General features: G+C 41.3%; 1 protein-coding gene across 2 annotated transcripts in view; it reads right to left on the bottom strand.

Moving 5' to 3' along the window:
- cpsf1 (cleavage and polyadenylation specific factor 1) overlaps nucleotides 1–16,674 on the bottom strand; it is a 40,800-nt gene that overhangs the window by 15,055 nt on the left and 9,071 nt on the right. Inside the window, exons 7-22 of one of the 2 annotated variants that reach the window (XM_061897349.1) lie at nucleotides 14,242–14,388; nucleotides 12,927–13,066; nucleotides 12,700–12,822; nucleotides 12,548–12,641; nucleotides 12,370–12,457; nucleotides 8,734–8,877; nucleotides 8,604–8,655; nucleotides 8,452–8,525; nucleotides 6,191–6,265; nucleotides 6,024–6,104; nucleotides 3,449–3,538; nucleotides 3,187–3,369; nucleotides 2,966–3,107; nucleotides 1,054–1,232; nucleotides 571–710; nucleotides 328–508 (exon numbers count right to left, since the gene is read on the bottom strand). In XM_061897349.1, the coding sequence (XP_061753333.1) occupies nucleotides 328–508; nucleotides 571–710; nucleotides 1,054–1,232; nucleotides 2,966–3,107; nucleotides 3,187–3,369; nucleotides 3,449–3,538; nucleotides 6,024–6,104; nucleotides 6,191–6,265; nucleotides 8,452–8,525; nucleotides 8,604–8,655; nucleotides 8,734–8,877; nucleotides 12,370–12,457; nucleotides 12,548–12,641; nucleotides 12,700–12,822; nucleotides 12,927–13,066; nucleotides 14,242–14,388 (1,933 nt within the window). The remainder of the gene's footprint in view (nucleotides 1–327; nucleotides 509–570; nucleotides 711–1,053; nucleotides 1,233–2,965; nucleotides 3,108–3,186; nucleotides 3,370–3,448; nucleotides 3,539–6,023; nucleotides 6,105–6,190; nucleotides 6,266–8,451; nucleotides 8,526–8,603; nucleotides 8,656–8,733; nucleotides 8,878–12,369; nucleotides 12,458–12,547; nucleotides 12,642–12,699; nucleotides 12,823–12,926; nucleotides 13,067–14,241; nucleotides 14,389–16,674) is intronic. The other variant, XM_061897350.1, reaches the window with a different exon arrangement.

Genomic DNA, 16,674 nt, shown 5'->3' with positions numbered 1-16,674 from the left:
TACAAGCACTGCAGGGACACAATTAAGGTAAATCAATCAATCAATGTTTACTTATACAGCCCTAAATCAGTAGTGTCTCAAAGGGCTGCACAAACCACAACACAAACCACAATGACATCTTCGGTAAATAAATAAACACTTACAAATTATTTTGTACCAGTATAAAGCTGTGGCTTACGATGTGGTGCGACTAATGTACGTAAAAAAATATATTTTTACTACAATTTGGTGGGTTCTGGCGCCCTATAACCAGGAAAATGCGATAAGTTCATAAATCGAGGTTCCAATGTAAATAGAAGTTGTGATGAGGTCATGTGTGCCCCTGACCTCCATGACGCCATTTTCCCGCACAATCATACACCAGTGGGTGGGCTCAGCTTTGAAAGGACCTCCTTCACTCCCAGAGCTCGCCGCTTGACCAGAAGTGCGATTCATTTCCTCCCTAGGAGCCGCTGTGGCCGTACTTGAATCTCCATATAGCATTTCCTCTTCATCGTCCATTGCGTGACTGTGCAAACATCCACCATCAGTCCACATGCAGCTTATAAAATTAAACCCAGTGGTTGTTACCTGATGTCCTGAATGACCGTCTCCACTTCAGACATACTCTTCATGGTTGTGTCTTCCAAGACAGGACAGCTCACCCTGTTCTCCGTGGTGAACATTCCGCTCACGTCTCGGTACGCACACAGCGCTATCACCCGAGGTTGCTTGGCGGGAGACAATTTAAAACTTTTTAATTATAGTGAAAGAAGGGTGAACACCCTCTAGACGCTTCATTAGGTGTAATGAGATCCAATTACTATCTCTGTATTAATTAAACTTGACGTTTATGAGGGTGGATGTAGTTTGCAGTGGTGTAAAATTTCATCACACGAAGAGCTGTTGATAACATTTGGATTATTTAGCTACACGAAAAAGGCTGTGCAAACTACAACCACAACAATAAACATATTGTAACATTATCCCTCAGACTTCAGAGGTCTGCATGATGACGGTTTTCGTTTAAGCCAGCAAGAGGCATGTTATGACAATGAATGTTGGGTTCCTCACCATGGTGATCAGAGGTTTCTGCAGAGACAGCCGCTGCGTCTTTCCCATGTACGAGTCGGTCTTTAGCACAAACATGGTGACTCCTCCCTCGGCAGTCATGATAACCAAAAAGGGGTCTGCCACAGAGCAGTGAACTATGGGAGAGCCCAGGTCCACTGGGATGAAGTGGAGCTGCGTAACTGGGGGAAAAAAAATTAAAAAAAATGGTTAGAAAAAGGGATGTAACGATATAAAAATCTCTTGGTATGATAATCACAATATTAAGGCCACTGTACAATATTATTGTAGTGCATGTCCAACAAAAAAGACCCAAAAATGCTATAGAGCATGGGTGTCAAACTCTGTCCCGCGGGCCAAATGTGGCCCGCCAAGTAATTTCATTTGGCCCTTGAGGCAATATCAAATTAACATTAGAACTGGCCCGCCGGTGTTATACGGCGGTGCCGCTGTAACACCGCATTCACCAATTTCCCGGGAGACTCTCGAATTTCAGTGCCCCTCCCGAAAATCTCCCGGTGCAACCATTCTCCCGAATTCCAAGTGACTGTGTTAGTATTATTAACACAGATAATATTATATATTATCTGTGTTAATAATCTGTGTTGGGGGTGTGCCTTTAAGGCACACCCCCAACAATATTGGGGGTGTGCCTTAAAGGCATTGTCTTTAGCGTCCTCTACAACCTGTCGCCAAGTCTGTTTTCCCTCCTCACAAACAGCGTGCCCACCCAGTCACGTAATATATATGTGGCTTCTACACACATGTATGCAAGGCATACTTGATCAACAGCATACAGGTCACACTGAGGGTGGCCATATAAACAACTTTAACACTGTTACAAATATGCGCCACACTGTGAACCCACATCAAACAAAAATAAACACATTTTGGGAGATAATCCGCACCGTAACACAACATAAACACAACAGAACAAATACCGAGCCCTTGCAGCACTAACTCTTCCGTACCGCTAAAATATACACCCCCCCCACCCCCCCCCCCCCCCCCCCCCCCCCGCTACCAACAAACCCGCCTGCCCACCTGAGCATTAACTGAGCAGTAAAAAGGCCTAAATGGTTGATTTATTCATTGTTATTTTATTTTCAAATGTATTAGCCTGTGGAAAAAGTTAATGTTGATATTTACCTCAGAAGGCTGCAAATACAAAAGAGGCATTCATTTTATATTTAAATATGATTTGATATGCCATTGATATTTTTTTATTATCCATCCATCCATCCATCCCATCCATTTCCTACCGCTTATTCCCTTTCGGGGTCGCGGGGGGCGCTGGCGCCTATCTCAGCTACAATCGGGCGGAAGGCAGGGTACACCCTGGACAAGTCGCCACCTCATGGCAGGGCCAACACAGATAGACAGACAACATTCACACTCACATTCACACACTAGGGCCAATTTGGTGTTGCCAATCAACCTATCCCCAGGTGCATGTCTTTGGAAGTGGGAGGAAGCCGGAGTACCCGGAGGGAACCCACGCATTCACGGGGAGAACATGCAAACTCCACACAGAAAGATCCCGAGCCTGGATTTGAACCCAGGACTGCAGGACCTTCGTATTGTGAGGCAGACGCACTAACCCCTCTGCCACCGTGAAGCCCCATTTTTTTATCATTTTTGTTATTATTATTTGAAACTCAATTTTGCATGTCACTATTAAGTTATATAAGCCTTGCTTGGTCAATATTCAATGAAAAACTTGTTTGGGTCCCTATTAAAAGGTTAATTTGTTCAACCTCGGCCTGCTGCTTTGTTCAGTTTTAAATTTTGGCCCACTCTGTATTTGAGTTTGATACCCCTGCTATAGAGTGTAAAATGAAGTGGCAGGAATGTTTAGGATGAACACACGTACTGTAACAAAGTAAAAATGTATACTATTGTGTGTTGTTTTTACCCCCTTCTAGCAGCCGGATGCCCATGGGGGAGACTTGGATGATGTATTTGTTGTCACCAATGTTGCCGGCAAACACAGTAGGTCCCTGAGTAGCAAATCCACTGGTGTCCAGCTCCATGATCTCCTGACCGGTCTGCAGGATCTGCAGCACAAAACAGCGTTGGTTATTCTTGATATAAAATAAGAAAAGATGCCTATAAAGTGAAAAAAGGGGCTTCTACCATTGTTGAATCCTCTCGGCTCAAAATGAGGAAACCGTGCTTCTTGGCGTCGTCCTCCAGTGGCGTCTCTTTTTGTTCCTCCTCTGTCTTCTTCCCTTCCTCCTCCTCCTTCTTGTCTTCCTCCCCCTTGTCCTCACCCATCTCCTTCTCGGCCTTGTCGTCCGATTCCTCACTCTTTGCTGCCTGGAATAAGAACAAAGTTACAAAAAAAACAAAAAAAACATGCTGATTTGAAACTCAGGCTGTCAGGTGACAACAGTACTTTTTCTTTGGCTTCACATGAGATGACAGTCCACATGTCGTGGCACCCTGGCAACTCGAACGTGGTGACTACTTGCGGTCTGATGCTCCGCTAATGACATAAAAGGAAAGGTTACAGTATATGTAAGTACACCCCACACATTTCAGCAAAACATTTTGGAGTTCATATTCCCAAGGGATAATACTGTCGAAGTGAAAAATTAATATATTTTACAGTGGTCAATGAAGGGCTGGGCGATATGGCCTTTTTTTAATATCGATATTTTTAGGCCATATCGCGATATACGATATATATCTCAATAGTTTGAGCCTTTTTGAGCTTTGAATGAACACTTGATACATATAATCACAGCAGTATGATGATTCTATGTGTCTACATTAAAACATTCTTGTTCATACTGCATTAATGTACAGTGTATACTCATTTTAAACTGTCACGCAGAGAGGGAAATCACAACTAAGTAAATTGACCAAAACTGTATTTATTAAACAGTTATTAAGCAGTGGCAAAAAAATTCATGTCATTTCAAAACAGAAACTGCAAGATTGTCAGACATTTTAAAACAAGCTATGAGTGCACTTTTGTGCATGATGTCACTAAGATGACGTATCAAAACAACACTAAATTAAAGTGCACTTTTTGTACAGAACGCCACTACAATAATTTAAAACAAATAAAGTGCACATTTGTGCATGATGTCACACAAGATATTTCAATAAGTGTCAAATAAAAATGAGCTGCATAATAGGAAATCAAATAGTGTTCGTCCTTTGCTATGTGGTAGGTTACTGCGGACATTATCTCCTTTTGTTGTTGACTATTTTTTTCATACGGTGTTGATCTGGAAATGTTTGCCTCAGCATTTTGATGGTGTGGGCGTCTCGCACCGAATGGAGATGTTGACGTGCGGAGTACGCACTCTTCATTCTCTAGCAGGTGACTTTTCAAATGATGCTACATATTAGCAGTGCTGCTAATTTTTGTAGCAACGTTTTTGCTCCACACTTGACAAATTACGGTTGTCTGTTCGACATATTCCCACTTGAAGCCAAACCACCGCCAGACAATTGAACCCTTGCTGTTTTTCTTGGGAATTAATTCTTCCTTCATTTGTTACAAGATTGGCACCTTCTTTCTCTCATATTACTACTCGCACCACAGCTAACGTTACCCATGCTGCTACCTCTCTGCTCCGCGAGGGCGTATGATGCGACAATATGTGACGTATGTAAAAAGGCGCGCTTGTTTTTTGTCTCTGTGAGAAAGAGAGACAAGAACGAGTGATTAGAGCCTGTAGTGTAATGCCAACAGCTAAAAACAACTGCGTGAAAACGTATACTTCCTCAGGAGGCTGCGCTCCTTCAACATCTGCAAAAAACTCTTGTGGATGTACTACCAGTCCGTGGTTGCCAGTGTTCTGTTCTACATGGTGGTGTGCTTGGGGGGCAGTACATCTAATAAGGACAGCTCCAGACTTGAGAAACTGATTAGCCTGGCTGGTCCTACGTTCGGAATGAAACTGGACACACTGGTGACGGTGGCAGAGAAGAGGACTGTGGACAAACTAGTGAGCATCCTGGATGATGCGAGTCACCCTCAGCATACAGTTATCAGTAGCCAGAGGAGCCTGTTCAGTGCTAAACTGCTCCATCCCAAGTGCAGGACTAATAGACTCAAAATCTCCTTTGTCCCACACGCCATTAGACTGTACAACTCCTCTCTGGGGAGGGGAGGTGGGGGTACTCGGATGACAGGGGATGCAAAACAATAACAGTGCAATACGTTTTCATAACATGGTCACTACTGCTTAGTTTCTCTTGTTATATTCTTATTTTGCTGTTATGTTTTTGTTCTCATTGTTGCTTTTTATTTTTATTCTTATTGTAATATTTTTCTATTTTGTTTCCATTATAACCCCATTATTTACTTTTTACTGTTTAATTGATCTCAACTCTGTATACTGCTGCTGGAATTTTAAATTTTCCTGAAGGAATCGATAAAGTACTATCTATCTATCTATACTCGAATATCACAATGTAGTCATTTTCTATATTTTTAGTATATCGATATATCGCCCAGTCCTAAACCAGTGTACAGTTTTTATAGTGGTGCAGATTTACTATCCATTGCAAATGACTCAACACACAACCCTTACTGTAGCTGGCAACACGGTCTGGGGTTGCATGAATATTGTCCGCATTAGGGAGCTGTGGTTCATTGAGGGAAACAAAAGTGCTGTGTCATTGTAAAAAAAGAGCAGAGATCCCCTCCTTTGGGAAACTAGGCGGTTTGGCACCTTTTTTCAGTACGCAGACTACTCTAAAATTGTATAGTATTGTCCCCTTAGAAGATATAACAAAAAATATTGCTGAAATGTGAGATACTATACACAAGTACTGCAGACAAAAGCATGTGTATCTGAGTTATTTACAGGCGACTCCGTGTTTCTCTGAGACAGCCCTGGTAGACCCAGAATTCATGTAGCACCAACATTGAACCTGTGATAGACGGGCCTTGCGACCACAGGTTTTTGTTTTTGGTGCGGACTTTTAGAAACATGCACACAAGTGTTCACCTGCAGTACCGACAGCGCCCCGTTCTTGCCGAAGCCAGAGCACACCACCACCTCCAGGTCAGGTTCTGCGTTGCCCTGGAACTGTAGGCGGGACACAAGTTGTGGTTTAGGTCTAAAGCGGTGACACATTTAAGTAAGACTTAGATTAGAATTTGAAATACATCTACCTCTTCTGACAGGAAGGCAGGTTCACCCATGGAGCCATTGACACATGGCCCAATATTCAGTATGCTATCACACACCTGTATAGACAATTTATGACCTCTCAGAAAAAGCAAGAAATACATGTTCAGTTAAACATAATACAGATTGTAAAAAGGCCTACAATAATAACAATTATCATAGGGGACATCAGGCCAGATATCCGCGTCCATTAAATGATGGATTTTTTACGATACTTATTCTAACATGAGCTCGCTTTAGCTACTTACAATATGGCTGTCATTTTTGTGCAATTCATCAGAAGTCATATCAATAACACATGTGGTAAACTTATTTTTAATAAGGGTTTTACAATATAAAAAAAGTTTCATAGAAACTAGTAATTAATAAAAATGAGTAAAATTAACTGTTAAAGGTTAGTACTATTAGTGTACCAGCAGCAGATTGTATTGATATATATTGTAGGAAAAAGAATATTACTAACAGAAAGAAACAACCCTTTTGTGTGAATGAGTGTGATTGAGTGTAAATGGGGGAGGGAGGTTTTTTGGGTTGGTACACTATTTGTAAGTTCATCTTGTGTTTTTATGTAGATTTAATGAAAAAATAAAAAATAAATAAATTTAAAAAAATAAGGGTCTTAATTAAAGCTCAAGTTATATTTGGCAATTTGACGTGTATTGCTATCGGCCCCTTTATACTGATATCGGCCTTCTTTTTTTTTTTTACAACTACAACAGATACAATATATACACACGATAGTAGTATTTAGTGTGCGTCTGTATGTGTGAATATATAAATACATATATATATATAAATATATATATATAGTGAAGTAGACAACCACTGCTCAAGTACTAAACAATTTGCCCTGCAAACTTTGAGTAAATTATTCAACATATAGGAGATTACTAGATAAGTAAAGAAGAGCAGGCAGCAGCTCACACATTCTCATAATGTTCGTAACTTCCGGGAAAAATTATGTCAGCCAGCTTGAAAATTGTCTCAGCTATAAGCTACTTAAAAGAATAGTTTTTATTTAAATGTTCGCAATATTTCAGGGTTCCTCATGAGGAAACGTTACAATGTAGTAAATCCATAAATTGCTATAAAATTGTAAAAAATTGAGATGATAAGTTATTGTGATGTAGCAATATCCCATATATTTACAAATTTTCTCAGGAGATTTTCTATATTTTGAAATTCAAATATCAATGTTCCTCCGACCCGCAGCCTTAGGCACACGTAATGAAGGTGCTTTGGTGCTAAATATACCACAATACTAGTGCACATAAAACATTACCATACTGGTCTGAAGTTTCCTCAAAAATAATGTTAAAAAAACGCTTAAAGCCTTGTCCAGCTGCTTATTGACAGATACTATTGATGTTTAAATAACTTTTACTTAAAAGGACTAACGGCTCCAAATATCAGTTATCGGCACCGATACTACTACTATTTGGAATCAGATCGATTATAGATACAATAGTTCAGAAAGTTGAGATACTATTGTACGAGGTAAAAAAACTACATTATCAAGCGATCATGAAAACCTGAAGTTTTTCATTCTGTTAATTTTGGTATTTAATACATAAATTAAATCAATGAAAAATTATTTTCCAATCTACCGTATTTTTCGGAGTATAAATTGCTCCGGAGTATAGGTCGCACCTGCCGAAAATGCATAATAAAGAAGGGGAAAAAAACATATATAAGTCGCACTGGAGTATAGGTCGCATTTTTTGGGGAAATGTATTTGATAAAACCCAACACCAAGAATAGACATTTGATAGGAAATGTTCAATAAATAAAGAATAGTGAACAACAGGATGAATAAGTGTACCTTATATGACGCATAAATAACCAACTGAGGAGGTGCCTGGTATGTTAACGTAACATATTATAGTAAGAGTCATCCGAATAACAATAACATATACAAAATGCTATAAGTTTACCAAACAATCTGTCAGTCCTAATCGCTAAATCCGATGAAATCTTATACGGCTAGTCTCTTACGTGAATGAGCTAAATAATATTATTTGATATTTTACAGTAATGTGTTAATAATTTCACACATAAGATGCCCCTGAGTGTAAGTCGCATCCACGGCCAAACTATGAAAAAAACTGCGACTTATAGTGCGAAAAATACAATAACAACATTACTCCAAAACACACATCAAATCCCTTTAAGCCACGACCTCCAAACAAGTTGTATTTCTCTGCGACATCCGGAATTAAAATTCCATCCATGCATGTTCTTTCACCTCAAATGAATATGTGGCCAGCTGGGTGCCTGACTGGGCCTCGCTTCCGTACACTTCAATCTCGTCCACTTCATCTATTAAAGTGGGCAAAGAAGCACAACAATGAAACAAACCTGACGTGAAAAAAAAACAGAGCACATTTGCAAACATACCAGTCCAGTTACTGGAGGATTCGACTTTCTTCTTTTTGCTCGGCGGCTCCTCCTGGAAACCATTGACTGTTGTTCAGTAAAACGACAACAGGACACAAAGCTGATACAAATGATTGTCACACATGCTCACCTGTTTGTCCTTATCCTTTTCTTTGTCCTGCTTTTCTGTCACCTCGTCCGGCGGCGTCTCCTGCAGCTTCTCCGTGTACTTCAGCAACAAGGAGTTACCGAGGCGGGACCCGAGGAAGAGATAGCCCGGCTCCATGGTGGTCATCTGAGGTGGACAAGGAGCAAACAAATGAAGGAAGGACTGCCTCGGCTAAAACGTAGTCTTGTCAAGCGATTAGGGATGTAACGATATGAACATTTCATATGAAGGTTATCATGACCAAAAGGATCATGGTTATCATTATGATCACAATAGGTACCGTATTTTCCGTACTATAAGGCGCACCTAAAAACCTCCAATTTTCTCAAAAGCTGACAGTGCGTCTTATAATCCGGTGCGCCTTATATATGGACCAATACTGAGCCACAGCAGGTCTCGCAACTACGGTAAGCAGCCGCAGACTTAATTTTCCCCCGTAGAAGAAGCAGCGTGCGGTGCATGCTGGGATATATGACTGCGCAAGGGTGCCGTTTCATTTCCATTTGTGTGTTCATGTAAAGACCCTAAAATGGCTCCTATTAAGAGACACTCTTACGACGCAGTTTAAACTCAAGGCGATCAGTCACGCAGGAAATACAGGAATAGAGCAGCAGCGAGAGAATTTAACATTAACGAATCAGTGGTGCGGAAGTGGAGGAAGCAACAAGATGACCTGCGTCAAACGAAATACAGCGTCACTGACTTTACCACGGGGAAAATAATAAAACAGCTGTTTATTCATTTTGGGAGTGAACAAAGTTGTCAGAACACTTGTTTGTAATCTATTAATAAAGTTTGACTCACCTATCTGACTGTTTTGTTGACATTCCCTTGAGCGCAGCTCCATCTAATGGATGCATAACGTAAGCCCAGCCTCTACTGTAGATCTATTCTATGCGCCTAATAATGCGGTGTGCCTTATATATGAACAAAGTTTTAAAAAAGGCCATTCATTGTAGGTGCGCCTTATAGTGCGGAAAATACGGTACTTATACACACACATTGAAATCCTTTGACAAAGTTTTTTTTTTTAAATTTAAATAAATAAAATAAAATAGAAAACCCACTATTTTGGATGTTTTGTATTTTTTCACTGAAAAGTCTTCGTACTTTTAATTGCTAAGCATTTATTGTTTTCAATATTGTCTTGTACTGTAGAACTTTAAGATGTATTCAAATGGAAAAGTGCGTTAACAAACCAAATCCATTATTATTATTCATTACTTCTGGCGGGCGTCCTATTCTGTTCAGCGGTCCGTAAAAAGACCTCCATCTCGTATCCGAGTATAGAGCGATCACTCTGTTCTAACCACTAGGCCACCTACTCAGTGGCCTAGTGGTAGGCTGCGGGTTCAAACCCCGGCCGAGTCATACCAAAGACTATAAAAAATGGGACCCATTACCGCTCTAATTGGCACTCAGCATCAAGGGTTGGAATTGGGGGTTAAAACACCAAAAATGATTCGCTGGCGCGGCCACCGCTGCTGCCCACTGCTCCCCTCACCTCCCAGAGGGTGATCAAGGGTGATGGGTCAAATGCAGAGAATAATTTCGCCACAACTAGTGTATGTGACAATCATTGGTACTTTAACTTAAAGAGAGCAGAGCTTGTAGGTTGAATGTACCCAATTGAATATCTTAGTTACTCAGACAGCAATGGGTTTATATAAATTTAGATTAGGGGTATGTTGTTTCTTAATGGAGAATGATGTTAATGTGTCTTGTTTTCATGTAAGCATTTGAGCTACCAAGATGGCGGTATCAGTATGTAAATTGATCACGGTTTTTCCATAATTTTAATTTAAGAGATTTACCACAGGTATCATTAATATGTTTAAATCCCTACAAGCAATACTGATTCATTCATTATGATCTGTAATCTCTTTTTAATCTCACCCAAAAAAATGCTAAAAAAAAAATATCCATAAATTATCCGCAAATTTTTGGGTTTAGTGTGTTTGGAGATTTATTATCATGGTTTGGCTCAGGGGATGTTGTCGTGAGTTTGTGAAGCTGTTTGAGGCATTTGTAATTAATGGCTATATAAATAAATTTCTATTAGCCATAGTGTACGAATGTGAGTGTTGTCTGTCTGTGTTGGCTCTGCGATGAGGTGACGACTTGTCTAGGGTGTACCCCGCCTTCTGTCCGAATGCAGCAAGGGTAGGCTCCAGAACCACTGGAACCCCAGAGTGGAAAAGCGATAGAAAACATATGGATAGATGGATGGATGGATGGATGATTGATTAATTAAAAGCGCAGGGTTTAAAGCAGGCCTGGGCATGTATTTTGACCCGGGGGGCCAAATGTTGAGAAAAAAACAGCGTGGCGAAGTTGGTAGAGTGGCTGTGCCAGCAATCTGAGGGTTACTGGTTCAATCCCCACCTTCTACCATCCTAATCACGTCCGTTGTGTGCTTCGGCAAGACACTGAACCCTTGCTCCTGATGGGTCCTGGTAAGCGCCTTGCATGGAAATACTGTCAAAGCGCTTTGGGCTCCTTAAAAAAGGGGTAGAAAAGCGCTATACAAGTACAACTCATTTACCATTTACCATAATACAAAACCTCACAATAATGTCAGATTTAATGCTAAAAACGTTATTAAAGATTGCCTTAAACAACGGAATGGAATTTGAAGAATAAAACACTGAATATTGACAACATATGAACCCCCTCTTGATTGAAATATCTTACAATAAAGCAAAACACAACAAAAATGCACCAAACAGCGAAATATGAACGCGAAGGGTAAAAAAAAAAAAAAAAAAAAAAAGTCTGATACATCTGATATATCACTAAGCCTCAGAAGTTTGTTGTAAAAATCTCCTTCCGCATTTGTCCCTGACCCCCACATTTCAGGCTCTGGAAATGCTCCCCACCCACACTGCCTGGTGCTTTGTCTGAGCTGCTGTGACTTAGATGACCATAGTAACTAATTAGATGACCATAGTATCAATCAATCAATCAATGTTTACTTATATAGCCCTAAATCACTAGTGTCTCAAAGGGCTGCACAAACCACTACGACATCCTCGGTAGGCCCACATAAGGGCAAGGAAAACTCACACCCAGTGGGACGTCGGTGACAATGATGACTAACTAATTAGATGACCATAGTAACTCATTAGAAGACCATAGTAACTAATATATCATGCAAAAGTGCAGATTCCAACCATTCCAACCCTAGAGTCATTAGAAAACATCACTGCACATCATAATGGCAGCTACACTTTCCATCTTAGAGATCTAATTAAATTATTTGGGGATGTCCTGCGGGCCACATGGAAAAGCTTAACAGGCCGCATGTGGCCCCCGGCCTTAATTTGCCAAGGCCTGGTTTAAAGTTTGGGGAAAAAGTAGTGCCTATTCATCCATCCATTATCTACTGCTTGTCCCTTTTGGGGTCGCGGGGGGTGCTGGAGCCTATCTCAGCTGCATTCGGGCTGAAGGCGGGGTACACCCTTGATAAGTCGCCACCTCATTGTAGGGCCAACACAGATAGACAGACAACATTCACACACTAGGGCCAATTTAGTGTTGCCAATCAACCTATACCCAGGTGCATGTAATAGTCCGGAAATTACGGCATATGAAATAAAGACTGCTTATAACGTTTACACAGGTTGTGAGGACGCTGGCGGCTGCTTTGTCAAAGTGGAAGTCTCGGACGCTCCTCATGCCGTCGGTGATGAGGGTCAAAACATAACTATGGCAAGAAAAGAGACAGGGAAAGACATTTATAATTGCATTGTGATATAAGGGCTGAACCTAAGTAATAATAACAGCGAGCACTTACATCTCTCCCCCCTTCAGAGAGATAACCATCTTGTCATGGGCAATAAAGTCAGACTGGGAGCAGTCCAGGGTAATCTTCACCTCCTCTTGTACGCCTGAGAAAGCCAAAACATGTTACATCGGCAAAACTTAGGGTAAGAAGTGTGTGTTCACTTTTGTGCTCACGCAGAGGGAATGCTGTGGTCCCGTTTGTTTGGGAATTAAGAGACACTCCGTACGGTGGAATACTCTGGTTCAGGTACAACAAGGAGTTCACAGCGAAGACCACCACACCACCTGTGGAGATTGGTGCGGAGTGAAATGAAAATACAAAACAAAAATGACCACACAGGAAACAAACAAAATACAGAAAGGATTCTGAAGATAAGAAGGATGCTCACCAATGGGCTTGGGAACGGCCATGACTTGCGAGCAGTCAAACGGCAGGTTGTTCAATGACCAGATGACAGGGTGGACTTTCTGCATGATGTTGAGAGAGATGGCGACAATGCTGCACGTGTCCTGCCGCACGGCCACACGCCTGGAAGGGAGGAGGTAGAAGAACGTGACATAAATTGTTTGATTTAAAGGCCTACTGAAATGAGATCTTCTTATTTAAATGGGGATAGCAGGTCCATTCTATGTGTCATTTCGCGATGTTGCCATATTTTTGCTGAACGGATTTAGTAGAGAACATCGACGATAAAGTTCGCAACCTTTGGTCTCTAATAAAAAAGCCTTGCCTGTACCGGAAGTAGCAGATGATGTGCGCGTGATGTCACTGGTTGTAGAGCTCCTCACATCCTCACATTGTTTACAATCATAGCCACCAGCAGCGAGAGCGATTCCGACCGAGAAAGCGACGATTTTCCCATTAATTTGAGCGAGGATGAAAATTTTGTGGATGAGGATAGTGAGAGTGAAGGACTAGAAGAAAAAAAAAAAAAAGGCGAGGGCAGTGAGAGCGATTTAGATGTTATTAGACACATTTACTAGGATAATTCTGGAAAATCCCTTATCTGCTTATTGTGTTACTAGTGTTTTAGCGAGATTATGTGGTACCTGAAAGTCGGAGGGGTGTGGCCACAGCTGTGGTGACCGCCAGTGTCTCTGAGGGAAGCCACGCAGCTGCAGGAGCACGCAAGCTCCGCTCATGTCTACGGTAAGAGCCGACCTATTACCACAATTTTCTCACGGAAGCCTGCCGGTTGACATGTGGTAGAGAACCATGTTCGCTTGACCGCTCTGTTCCATAGTAAAGCTTCACCTTCGGGAATGTAAATAAGGAAACACCGGCTGTGTTTGTGTTGCTAAAGGCAGCTTCAATTCACCGCTTCCCACCTACATCTTTTTTCTTTGACTTCTCCATTATTAATTGAACAAATTGCAAACGATTCAGCAACTCAGAAGTGCAGAATACTGTGTAATTATACGATGAAAAGAGACGACTTTTAGCCGTGAGCGGTGCTGGAAGAACATGTTCGCTACAACCAGTGACGTCACGGGCGCGCGTCATCATTCCGCGACGTTTTCAACAGGATACTTCGCGGGAAATTTAAAATTGCAATTTAGTAAACTAAAAAGGCCGTATTGGCGTGTGTTGCAATGTTAATATTTCATCATTGATATATAAACTATCAGACTGCGTGGTCGGTAGTAGTGGGTTTCAGTAGGCCTTTAAAAGGTGAGGAATTGAGTGGGGTGCAGGGGACAGACCCGGGCCATGTCTGGTTAGGCTCAAACAGGATGAGCAACGTAGACTCGTAGTAGCCGTGGAGGAACTTCATGTCGATGATGTTGAGCAGCTTTTCGTCCAGTTCGCGGACGTCAATGATGTAACTCGGCAGGAAGCTGGACTTGGGACTGCAGGAAAGTACACAAAACAGCATCTCACAGTTAGGCAAGTATTTTCATTGCAGCAAATCTTCCCAAGGAGACATTACTAAATAAATTAAACTTGGATATTTGCATGTTCTCCCCGTGACTGCGTGGCTTCCCTCCGGGTACTCCGGCTACCTCCCACCTCCAAACACATGCACCTGGGGATAGGTTGATTGGCAACACTAAATTGGTCCTAGTGTGTCAATTTGAGTGTGAATGTTATCTGTCTATCTGTGTTGGCAACTAGTCCAGGGTGTACCCCACCTTCCGCCCAATTGTAGCTGAGATAGGCTCCAGTGCCCCCCGCAAACCCGAAGGGAATAAGCGGTAGAAAATGGATGGATGGATTTTAGAGTAAGGTTGTGCAATATAGACGATTTAAATTATATAAATTTGTCTGACCATATAACTGCACTTACATCGAGACAATGCATATTGATGACAAAACTAGCTGTGTCTTACAAATTTGACAGCGGCAAGCGAACGCACGCTGCATCCTCAATGCAATGTCGCATCCTTGCTAGCGGCTAATGTCCCTCCAGGGTGCAGCAAAGTCACAAATAAATCAGCAATCATTACTTGCATGGTGGCAAATTAAAACCTTTTTTTTTTTTTTACAAGTGTAATCCCTAGAGGACAAAAAATAGCCAAACATGCTACACTACACACTGTAGGAGGATATACCGTATTTTTCGGACTACAAGTCGCAGTTTTTTTCATAGTTTGGCCGGGGGTGCGACTTATATTCCAAAGCGACATATGTGTGAAATTATTAACACATTACCATAAAATATCAAATATTATTGTTTATCTCATTCGCGGAAGAGACCAAGAAAATGTCAGTAATCGTCACGTACAAGTGGTTGAATTCAGCGGGGGAGGGTCATGGCAGAAGTGCGTTGTGGGTCATGGAATGCTAACTGCTATATGCTACTGCCGTACTGTACCTATTAAAATGGATCATTTCATCGTTGACGGTAACTTATGTAAACTGAGAAGGGCTGAACAAAAACAACACCGAAAAATAAATCATGTACTGCAGATTACAAGATGGACGTAGTGAAATATGCAGCAGAAAATGACAAGAGGAAGCGGCGCGTACCTTTGGAGTTGGCAGAGTTGTTTAGAAGCGACATCGAGGAAGAAGATTTCATCGGATTTATCAAATTAGGAATGACAGATTGTTTGGTAAACATATAGCATGTTCTATATGTTATAGTTATTTGAATGACTCTTACCATAATATGTTACGTTAACATACCAGGCACTCTCTCCGTTGGTTATTTATGCGTCATATGACGAACACTTATTCAGCCTTTTGTTCACTATTCTTTATTTATTTTAAATTGCCTTTCAAATGTCTATTCTTGGTGTTGGATTTTATCAAATAAATTTCTCCCAGAAATGCGACTTATACTCCAGTGAGACGTAAATATGTTTTTTTCCTTCTTTATTGTGCATTTTCGGCCAGTGCAACGTATACGCCGGAGCGACTTAATAGTCCAAAAATACGGAAATACCGTATTTCCTTGAATTGCCGCTGGGGCGCTAATTAATTTAAAACCTCTTCTCACTCCTGCGCTTAACAAAGGCATGCAGTAATGGTGAGCATGCACTAAATATTTTAAAAACTCTTCTCACTGCGGCACTTACCAAAGGCATGCAGTAAAAATTTGAGTGTGATGTAAGGATACATCATGAAAAGCACATTTAATAAAAATAAAGTTATTATGGTCTTACTTTTACTTATAAATGAAGTCCATGCCAGCTCCTTCTGATCAAAAGCATCAATAACTTGTTTATAGAAGTCTTCCTTATCTTTCTTCAGTTTTAAAAGTCTCTCTGTCTCGATGGAGATCTTCCTTTATTACCTCCTGCTTCGATTGAAAGTCCAGTTTAGAAAACTGCTATCAGACCGCTGCTATCAGTTAGCTCGTCTCCTCAAGTGCAGGCGACGACAGAATTAACCTCGAACAACTCCCCCTCCCGTTCTGCTCCGTGAGTCATCTCTTTATCCCACCGCTGCCACCATGAAGTGTTATTGTATAAATAATATACTGGGTATTTAGGACTGGAACATGCTTTATTTCAGCCCGGTTGTTTACATAGCCAGTAGAGGAGTGTTCCATCCTAAAAGGTCCGTCGTTTACCCCCCGCGTCATATCCGTCCCAGCACATATCACGTCACTCATTGTCACTTCTTCTGCAGCCGAGTAGTCACGAGAAGGATCACTAGCGCCCTCTACCACGAGGAGGCGGGAGTTATTT

This window comes from Nerophis ophidion, linkage group LG04 (assembly GCF_033978795.1).
Source record: "Nerophis ophidion isolate RoL-2023_Sa linkage group LG04, RoL_Noph_v1.0, whole genome shotgun sequence".
In the NCBI taxonomy this organism is placed as follows: domain Eukaryota; kingdom Metazoa; phylum Chordata; class Actinopteri; order Syngnathiformes; family Syngnathidae; genus Nerophis; species Nerophis ophidion.
This window is presented reverse-complemented; position numbering and strand designations above follow the sequence as displayed.